Below are 11,670 nucleotides of genomic sequence, written 5' to 3'. Positions count from 1 at the left end.
AAATAAACAAAACCTAAAAAAACTGAAAGCAAAATAGATTTTAGAAACCTTAAACCGTCGTACATAAAACACAACTCACACACCCATACATGATACAACCATGGAATATAACTACCCATCACCCCTATAATGTCATATACACTGCGATGTCCTGGACTTTAGTTTTACATCCACAGTGCCGAAGATGGGAGGGAAACACATATCCTTATCATTATAAAATAAACTAGGAAAACCAGTAAATATTAAAAGAGTGCAGACGGACAAAGAGCTACCATTTTACTTTCACTATATAAAAAAAATTGATGCTCACAACATGTAAATAGAAACATGAATAATATAAGTGTTATGCTGCTTCTTGTTCCTATTTTACAGGTAATGAACACACTTCTATGACCCGTATATCCAACCTCCCTATACATTGAAGAGAATATTATTTCTAAAGCAGACAACATTTTTACCCAAGAGGAAAGCTCAAGCCCAAGAAAACCTGCCATGCATCTAATATCCTTTCTCTCCTTAAGGCTTATAGGTTCAACCATAGTTATTAAACTCGGATCGACCAACTCATCACACACCAAATTGCTTCCTGTGGTAATAGATGGATATACATAACGGTAGACAAGACAAGCACATGAAGGAGACATTTAAAACTTCCCATCTATCTTGATTGCTAACTCTTACAAAACATAAGTTAAAAATCATGCAATTACCATGCATTATTCAACAAAACAGGTTCACCATAAGAGATTAATTTTTACCTTGTAATAACTCAAAGATTGCATCCCAATTATGATTTGTTATCTCATATTACAATATTATGCCATTAACTACTCAAAGCGAGAAACAAAATGAAAGGGATTTAACATTGAGAAGCGGGTGAAAACTCACCTGAAATCGTTGTATTCACTGCTGCGGTTTCTCAGATTCCTTCCAAATATTGGTTGTTGTAAATGTTGAGAGACGTTGTTGGCACTACCACTGATCTTCAACACCATCTACAACCACACCACATCACTAGAGCTCTTCAGACTCAAAAGACAACCTAAGGGCTCGAGCACCACCACCAATTGCTATTGCATGATCAATGCCTATTGTTTTTGTCCATGTTAAAGGCAACACCTTCTGGAGCTACTGTAATTGAGCAGGGTTAGGGTAAGACCTTATAAACATGTATCGAAAGTCTGTAATTGTTTAAGAAAGAGCAAGTAGGGTTGTAGTGGGCGGGATGCCATAACTATAGATGGTGGGTTTTTTTTTTAAGGATCTTTTGTTTCGGAGAGGAAGAAGATGGTGGAGTTATAGCCAACCAACGTCGTTCTTACCTTAGTTTAGTTTTGGGAAACTCATTGTTTCACTTATGCACAATCTTTTCATATAAAATTTGATTACAATCCAATGTTGGACCAATAACTATGCTTGATAATATAAAAATATAGAGCAAGTAAATTTTATGCTAATTGCTCAATATTTTTTAAATGTTTTTATTTTATTAAATCATCAATATTTTTTTAAAAAATTTATTTGTAACTTTTATCACAATTTATAATATAGATTTTCCTTAAATCTTATCCCTTTTCGAGTTAACTGTGTGATTTTATATAGAGCTTATATGGATGGTCTAGGTCATTCACGCGTAAAACTAGATATTAATTTATTTAAAAATTCCAAATATTTTTTATAAATATTTTCTCCTCAAATTCATAAATATTATCTCTAGTTTATCATTTTTGGGCTACAAAGTTTACATTGTACCCTTTATGTTCGCCATGTTTTATTTTCCAGATTTAGACACATTTTTAATATTAAGTTTAAACTAATTACATTGAATTTTATTAAATTATATCCTAGAACATTTATTTCCCCTTTTATCTTTTCCTTTTGTTTACCTCAAGGTATTTATGGTGATGGATGGTTTTCCATCGGCACAAGATCACTTTTGATGATGGGTTGTAATTCATCGATGTAGACTTGTCTTTTCTTGATACCATGACTTAAAGACAACTTTCAATGATGGGTGGTAGTCCATTGATGCATGATCACTTTTGGTGATGGATGGTAGTTCATCATTACATGCTTGAATTTTCTTGATACCATGACTTAATGACAATTTTCAGCTATGATTGGTAGTCCATTGATACCGAATCATTTCTGGTGATGGATAATAGTCCATCGACATAGGATCGTTTCATATTAGATCTTTGTTAGCTTGGATTTATTTAAGTCTTATCAAACTCCATTGGGGATTTTCGCCTATGGAATTTCCATAAAAAAATATATGCAATGCTCTAGGTCAGATTACATGCATGTATCCTTACTTGTTTAGAAAATACAGCCCCCTTTTATTTGCAATCTATCTTTATTGTTTGTGGTAGGGTTTGTTATTTCTACACTAGTCTTTTTTGGTTTCTTAATTCACTAGCCTATTCGAGTTTGCTCAATCTAATTCTCTTGCTCGAATGTAAGTGCATAGCTTAGGCTTTTTACTATGACCACTACCTCTTTGTTTTCTATATGGAGTTTTTTTTGTTGACCATTTAGAAGGACTAATTATTTTTTGTCATGGCTATGCTTCATAAATGTGGTATTTTTACGCCATTCCATATTTGTTATCTATATTGAAGAAATTTTGTTTCATTGCTTTTCCTTTCTAGACAAGTTCATCAAATCATCTATTACTAAGAAAAATTTCAAATAAGATTACCCGCAATTGATATAGCTGCACATATCCTCTTTGCAATCATCAACATGCACTCATGTGACCACATCCTCATCATATATTTCTCTTAACTTTATAGGCTTGTCGTGGAGTTCTTTAAATCATTTTTTTTATTGAATTAAAACCATATTTTATAAAAGGGCAAATCATCCCTCACCCATAAGGTTACCCTTTAGTTGGATTGTGCTTCCTAAATCTAGTGTTACTCTAAACTTTTAAAGGATTTCACCCAATCATCAACTGTTATGGATTCTTTTAAACAACATTCCCTTAACTAATCTAGAAATGTTTATCTTCCTAGCAATCATTAATAAGCATTTACAAAACAAAATCTTCATCAAGTACCTCTTCAATCTAGACATTGATATCCCTAATAACTATAATAAGGCATGCATGTATTACCCTCATCCCTTGATATTTCTCTATCACTTATGGTTTGCGGTGGAGTTCCTTATGTCATCATCTAATTAATGGGTTTCTTCCCAATGGTTATGAAAAGAAAATTTCCCCCAACTGATTTAGATGTGCTCCTATTTCTAGTCATCAAGAAAAGACATATAGTCATCATACATTTCTTCTACCAGTTATAGCTTGGGGTGATGTTTATATGTTATTGACTTCTTCAAGTTGAATTGCCCTTAAACTAATCTAGATGTTTCCATTGGCCATTTAAAAGCATGTATGCATCCTCAACATTTTTCTTCCAAAAATATTCCCTTAAACTACATTGCACCTAGCTAGTTATACTACATATTCATCGTTGCTCATCATGGAATGCCTCTATTAATTTGGTCATTTACCTTCTAGGAGAAGACTTGCATGCTTTATCATAATCTTGTTCCTTTTAAATGAAAGCAATATTAGTTGTTTTAACCATGCATGTTTAATTATCTAGTGTGTATGCCTGAACATCATTCTTATTGAGAACCTTATAAAGTTAGCCAATAACTGTTTGTTTTTTGACAATCACCTTTCTTGCCTAAAAGTCAAATAGCGGAATTTCAAAGATTGTATCCATTCGAGTCTAATTATTGAAACAAAATCATATAAATATAGATTTGAAAATTGATTAAACTTCTTTGGCCGAAGATCCAAAACACATCATTCAACACTAAGACGCCAATCTTAGTTGATGTGTAATGAGATAGGCATTAGTTGGGATCATGAAAACGAAAGGTTTTTATCAATTCGTACCTGATGGGGGTCATTTTAGAAATGAAATGTTAAATATTAGAGGTAGGATTTGGATTTCTAAAAGATTAGGCTGCAAATTTCCTATGTGATGAGAGGTTATCTTGGAAATCACAAGTTAAAACTAGTGTAAACAATGAATGACAAGTTAAAATCTCAAAAATAGGGTTTGGTTTTTCAAAAGGATAACTGCTTACTTCATGTTGAGTGTGTTCCATTATCACACCTGGTAAGGAGTGTGATGCATAAATAAGTTATTCATTTCATCATCATTTTTTTAGAGGTTGGCATTGTCCAACACAAACGAGATGTTTTTAATCAAAAAGACTTTCGAGGCACACAACATAGACTATGGCTCATGGCTAAAAAAAGGATATATAAGACTCAAATAGTGTTTGAGAGTACAAAAACATAAGACCATTTATTTTGTATGGATATCTTTTTAGGTTTGATGCCTTGTCATTTTAGTGATTGATCTCATTACAATCTTAATTTTTCCAATCATATCTTTGTGTTTTGTCACTGCTTTTTTACCTTTGAGTTTGAACTTTTCACTATCATGATGGACGTTTTTTGTTTGTCTTTCCTTTTGTTTTGTCTTTTTTCTTTTGTTTTGAATTTGAATTTTTATTCATTTGAATTCCCATTTGATCATTTTGATAGCTCTTTTTTATAAGTATAACTAACCCTTTACTCATCTTTAAAACCAATGTTTATTTTTTAAGATTTATATTCTTTTTAAAGACTTAGGTAATGACTCTATTTTTCATAAATTCTCTTTAATTTTAGATATTTCATTTCATGTGTCAGGGGCAATGCCAATGGCTCAATAACGTTTTCTAATCAATCATCATGTCAAGTCTAACAACTATGTTATGAAGTTTAGTAGGTCTTTCATAATTAAAGTTGGTCACTTTGTTTGTTTGTTTTTTTTAATGGAACTAAATTCCTTTTTGATTTGGATTTAGTCTAATTTTGGCTTAAACTAAATGTTCATGTTACAAAGATATTTAATCTTTTTAGTTTCAACAACAACAACAAAAAAACCTAATCACTAATAAATAAAATTTAAAGAAAAACAATAATCTTTTAAGTTTTGAAACACACACCCGTAACAAAGCATGTAGAATCTTAGGCTAGTCATGAGACTATACTTATGGGGTGGATCTTTTATCTAGATAATAGATTGTCTAAATAAATTCAATTTAAGCCAAATTAGTTTCACATTGTTTATATTAATTAAACACCTTATTTGGTCTTATAGAGTATTGCTCGAGTCCAATCCAATATCTAAGCACTGTAATGCTGCTCGAGTCCCAAAGCTTACCCACAAATTTGTATTCACATCTTGAAACCTAACTAATCATTTGAGTTAGTTCTTCAAGTTTTATAAATTGAATTAAATAGTCTTTTTAATTTTAAAAAATAATTATTTAGTTCCTTTCATACATTTCAAGTTCTTTTTTAATGTACCATTTTTTTGTTTTAATAAATAAACAAATTAAATATTATGTAAAGATGGATGAGAAAAAAAAATATTTTTAGAACAAAGTAACATTAAATTAAGTATTGTCAACACTAGTCAAAATTTAATTAATTAATTTTTTAAACTAGAAGGGCTATTTAATTCATTTTGTAAAATTAGAGGGACTAATTTTATATATTTACTCCTAATCATATTAACAACGTAGGGTTCAATAGCTACTAGTTGTGTCCCGTGTTATGCCATGGGCCTTTCTTTGCATGAAAAATAATGCTCGGGTGCTGCAAACATATTTCAAAAAAGGAAGACAAATCAATAACGATAACATATGGACTAAATTAAAAAAAAATGATCATGAAAATTTGAGAAAAAAATTATTTTTCAAAAGGGAACAATGATGTAGCTCAATTCTTAGTCCATTAAATATGAAAGAATGAAATTGAGTAAAAAAAGGACCTAACAAATCAACCCGAGTCAACTCGAGTTAAAATTACAAACCTTTAACCCTGATAATCAAGGCCAAACCAATCTGGGTTGTCCTGCCAAACTCATGATCCAAGTCATGAGATCGAGATTAACACGATAAAAAATAAAATAAAGAAAATCACAAAGCCTATTAAAAAAACAAAGGTTAACTCACGTTAACTTTTCAAACACGTGACCCAAGTTATTAGACCATAAGTACTTTATCTAGAAAAAGCATTAAACTCAATTCTTAATAAATCAAATGTTGAAGCATGAAATTAAAAAAAAAATTCAATTATACAAAAGGAGTAAAAAAATATAAATTAAAAGAATGACTATCAAAATCGAAACACAAAATAAATTTTATCTTTGATTGAATGGTGAAATTGAAAAGAAAAAACCAATTTAACAAAAGAACAAAAAAAAAACAATGAGGATCAAAACTGAAATAAGAAATACAAACAATTTTTTTATTGAAGGGTGAAATTAAAAAGAAAAATTCATTTAACATAACGCAAAAAAAAAAAACAATCAAAAGAATGAGAACCAAATTAGAAAAAACCGCATTCTAAATTGGGATTGAATGATGAAATTAAAAACAAATCAAAGTTTTACAAAAAGGCTAAGAACAAAAATTAAAAATCAAAAGAATAAGGATTGAAAAGGAAAAATAAAAGGAAAAGTATAAAATTTTGCATGCCTAACACAAATTTCAAGGGTAGAAGAGAGAAAAGAGAGGGAAACAAATGTATTGTCGGTGATAAATTGTGCCACTAATGACCACTGTGTTGCCTTAAACGGAAGAGGGAATGATGACACTTTCAATGACACATTTTCGACCATTAGGAAGCACCCCCACACACCGCCTATAGGTCATGAGCACCTTTTATACGCCGGAGCATATGCAGCATACGCCACCAACTTTTGTTTTTATTTTATTTTTTTATTTAATTAAAATACTAAATTACCTATAAAATGACTTGATAATTACAAAGAAACCATGGTTAAAAAAAATAAAAAGTATATTGACACCAGTTTTTAATTTGTTTTTTCTTTTAAAGGAATATTGATCATTTTACTATGCCTTTTGTTTGTTTTTTTAATTTATTTTAGGTCAAATACCAAATTTCCCATCAATTGACCTGATAACAACAAAAAAATCATTTTGCAAATACAAAAATACACCTTAATGCTAGTTTTAAATTTTTGTGCTTTTAATGGTATTTTAGTCGTTTTGTTGTGCTTTTAAAATAAAAAAAAACTATTTTATCCCTAGTTAATTTTGTAATAATTAATGGGACTTGTGAAAAAACTTCAATGCCCTCTATAACTAATTTGAAGTTCTTTTTTTTTGTGAGAAGAGTTCATTCATAATGTTTCCCCTTCCTTTTTAACTTTTATTAATTATCTACACATTTTTTTTCTTTTGAATTATTGTTGCTCAAAAGGCAATTGGGTATTGTAAAAAAAAACAAAAGTGATAAATAACTTACAATGATAGAAATGATTGATTAAGGTGCATTTTTTATATGACAAAAGACTAGTTAAATGAAAATATATTGAATTGGTATAAATTATGATAAATTAGATATAACTATATATATTCTCATACCATGTTTGATGATGAGAAAAGACTATGAAATGTTTACAAAGATTATTTGGCCCTTGAAAGTTTTTCAATAACTATTGTAGTCCCTCTTATTTATTTTGATGATATTTTAATCCTCATTTGAAAGCTTTGAAGTCCTATAATATGAAGGTATATATACAATTAAGTTCTTATATCACAAGAGTTTTTGAAATTAATCCTCTTCATGTAGTAAATCATTTTTGATACAATATAGGTGCATTTGATCGAAATTTAATCAAACAAATAAAAAAAAAACAAATGAGTGATAAATTGATAATGAGCAATATAAGAAATTAATAATTTTTGCCCATGGTATTATACAAGCTTGCTTTACCTCATTCATGGTGGGACAAGAATTTTGCCTTTAGAGTAACTGTGGACCAGACAAAGATTGATAATTGTCCTGTTAATGTGCGCACCAGTACACTGAGAATGCCGGTTTTCCCTTCCTTTCAACTTGTATTTTTAAAAATTTCAAATTTTTTATTTAAAATTAATATTTTTTTAATATTTTTAAATTGATTTGATATATTAATATTAAAAATAATTTTTTTTAAATAAAAAATATTATTTTAATATATTTTTAAATAAAAAACACTCTAAAACATAAATATAATAAAATTATCGAACACAAATTAAATATAATATAACTCACAATGATGATGGATATCCACACACATATATATATATATATATATATATATATATATATATATATATATTGCCCGACAGCAGACAAGAACGTGAGGCCTTCAACTGTTTGGAAAAGCTGAATCGAAGCTGTAACCACATGTTTTAATGAGAAAAGTCACTAAACAGATTAATGAGTCAATAAAAATTGCTCAATCGAAGCAATATGACGTGCGTAAATCAATTAGCTATATATAGCTAATTAGCTATATATAATAAAGAATTTAGGAAATCCCATTAGAAATTAGCTATATTGATGCAGGGCAGAAGTACTGTTTTCCTCGTGATAATGACAAGGTTGAAAATAGACATCTTTTCCATATTTTTTTAATTTTTCTTCCTTTCGATCAGGTTTTAATTCGTGATTTGATTGATAATATAGTTTGCAGAAATTAATTATAATATTATAGCATTGGTGCTCAAAGTCAAGCCCAGTGCTTGTCCTTATTGCCGCTTTATATTTCATCCGACGTGACCTGATCGAATTTCTTTTCTTTTTGGGTTATTTCCATGCTTTATTTGCGTACAAGGCATCTTCCTTCGCTTTGGCAATCCAATAATTCACTGTACGTGGCAACATTTTGCCAAGTGTCCCCAAAAACGCAAGAACATCAAGTTCCTTTCTCGAGAAATTAAAGGGGCTCTTTTAGGGACATCGACGTGGCAGTACTTCTAATAGACCAGAGACTTGAAGCATGTTTGCTCTTCGTTGCTCGAGATCGTAAATTAAATCAAATCCAGGCCTCTAGTTGATTAGTAATTACCTTGATCTTTCAATCATATAATACTATTCATAGTCACTGAAGCCCACAAGAAGCAGCCTTAACGTGGATGCGACGTTCTATCCCATTTTGGTCCTCCCATGCGCCCTTTCTCAAGGTGTTTCCTCCCTCAATTGGCCCACGTCCTAGGGCATTTCTTTCTTATATTTCATGTTTATATTCTATTTACTGTTTATCAAGTTAAAAATTTAAATATTTATCAACGATATTCAATGAATATTCATTATTTATTGATCAATAAAAAATAAAATAATTAATATATATATTTAAAGTATATAAATAAATATTAAATGATAAATATTGTTCATACATTTGTGTTTTATATCAATATTAAATATACATATATCATATCGTATTAAAAAATTCTTAATATTTTACAAATATATTTATATAATATAAATATATATTTCAAATTATATTTAATAACATTTATATCCGGTCTATTTGATCAATATCCTTATGACTGGCATTGAATTTTCGACCATCAGACATTTGGACGAAGGGAAGGGATCAGTTAAATATTTATACGAAAGAAACAAAGGCGGCCAATCTACAGAGGCATTAGCTAACCACATCAATTTTTCTTTCAAACTTAACATTACAATGATTAAAAATTTAAAACAATACCATCACCCAGCTGTCAAGAAAGATTCTAATCCAACTGGCTTTGTACGACTATGACCACCTCTCTTGCATACCAGCTTACTATATAATCTCTGCATTTATTAGCTTCTTTCCTATCAGCAAATTCGATTTAAAGTAATCTTCTGATCTTCAAAAATGGCAGCTGCCCGGTTCCATCTCTTACTTGTTCTTGCACTCACTCTCAGTTTGTGCCACTTCCCTGACACCACATGGGCACAGCTTAGACAAAATTACTACGCTAGCAGTTGCCCCAGAGTGGAAAGCATAGTTAGGGGTGTCGTTCAGAATAAAATTAAGCAAACCTTTGTTACGATTCCGGCAACTCTCAGGCTTTTCTTCCATGATTGCTTTGTTCAGGTAATATTTATGGAATACAAAGAAACAGCCCATTGCTTCATTCATTTTCTCTAGCTTAAGATTAATGTTTTGTTTCTATAGGGCTGTGATGCTTCAGTTATAGTGGCCTCCACTGCGACCAACAAGGCGGAGAAGGACCATTCTGATAATTTATCATTAGCTGGAGATGGATTTGACACTGTGATCAAAGCGAAAGCGGCTGTTGATGCCACCCCCGGATGCAAAAACAAGGTCTCGTGTGCTGATATCCTTGCCATGGCAACAAGAGATGTTATCGCACTGGTCAGACCATCGTGTTCTTGATCTTCTTTCTTCTTCTTTTTCCTGATATGTTCAAGGGCTATAAATGTGATCTTGATGCAGTCTGGTGGGCCTTCATATCCTGTTGAATTGGGACGATTGGATGGTTTAAGCTCAACAGCTGCTAGTGTCAATGGGAAGCTGCCGCAGCCAACTTTCTCTTTGAATCAGCTTACTGCCATGTTTGCTGCGAACGGACTCAGCCAAACTGACATGATTGCTCTCTCAGGTATGACAATCATCTTAATTGTCCTAAATTCACGTGCTCCAATCACAGACATTTTATCTAGGTGGGTCCCGAAATTGGATCTCTCTTGGCCACATTTATTTATTTATTTTTATCAATGGAGCTCCTATCATTAATCAAACCCACAAGCAACCTTTTTATACTCCTATTGGTTTTTCAAGAATGAAATGATGCATATTATAGGTCATTTTTTTTTTAATTTAAAGATAGGAGTATCTTTAGATGAATTTACAATTTCATTGAGCTTGATTTTTCTTTGCATAATTTTGATAATGTACCTCCAATAATATATTAAAAAAATTAATTATATGCAACTTCAAAAAATGTGCACTATATTGTTTCAAGATGGATCAATTGATGATTTTTGACCCCTTTTTTTTTCCCATCAGCGGCACACACGCTTGGATTCTCTCATTGTAGCAAATTTGCCAACAGGATATATAGTTTTAGCAGGCGAGGTCCGATCGACCCTACACTCAACCGAACATATGCAAAAACACTGCAAACTCTGTGCCCCAAGAACGTTGACTCCAGAATAGCCATCAACATGGACCCAAACACTCCCAACACCTTTGACAACATGTATTACAAGAACCTCGTGCAAGGAATGGGCCTCTTCACCTCTGATCAAGTTCTATTCACAGACTCAAGGTCCAAGCCAACTGTTACTAAATGGGCTACTGACTCACAGGCCTTTCAACAAGCCTTTATCACTGCCATGACAAAGTTGGGCCGCGTCGGTGTCAAGAGCGGTCGAAACGGGAAAATTCGTCAAGACTGCGCAGTTTTGGCTTAAATGGAATTTGCTCAACAAGGCTGGTTTTTTAACCCATCTTCGGCTCCAGATTTTGTTCGCATTACATGCTGCAATTCGGGAAAAAAAAACAAAGGAAATAAGATTTTTTATTTAATACTTGTCCTGGAGTGGTTGTGATTTTAATAAGGAAATGGCAATACTTAGCAACAGAAAGAGAAAAATAAATGATTTCACATCAGTTGTTTTTTTTTTTTTTTAAAAAAAAGACTTCGCTGTATTATAATTTATCTATATTATACATTGTAATTGTTTTTGTGTTTTCCAGTCCATATCAAAATGTAGTTGGCCTGCTTATCCTAACACACCCATATATACTATTGTTTGATGACTCTGCTTCTCTAAACATT

At 31.3% G+C, this 11,670-nt stretch overlaps 1 protein-coding gene across 1 annotated transcript; it reads left to right on the top strand.

Annotated features, from left to right (window-relative positions):
- The first annotated feature begins 9,651 nt into the window (after window positions 1–9,651).
- LOC133672634 (peroxidase 73-like) lies at window positions 9,652–11,421 on the top strand. The gene is made up of 4 exons (XM_062093104.1): window positions 9,652–9,959; window positions 10,041–10,241; window positions 10,323–10,488; window positions 10,896–11,421. The coding sequence occupies exons 1-4, from the start codon at window positions 9,738–9,740 to the stop codon at window positions 11,300–11,302; spliced, it is 996 nt and encodes a 331-aa protein (XP_061949088.1). The 5' UTR covers window positions 9,652–9,737; the 3' UTR covers window positions 11,303–11,421.
- Window positions 11,422–11,670: the final 249 nt, after the last annotated feature.

The sequence above is a fragment of the Populus nigra genome, chromosome 14, assembly GCF_951802175.1.
Source record: "Populus nigra chromosome 14, ddPopNigr1.1, whole genome shotgun sequence".
Taxonomy (NCBI): domain Eukaryota; kingdom Viridiplantae; phylum Streptophyta; class Magnoliopsida; order Malpighiales; family Salicaceae; genus Populus; species Populus nigra.
Note: the sequence above shows the minus strand (reverse complement) of the source record. Positions and strands in the feature narration are given on the sequence as shown.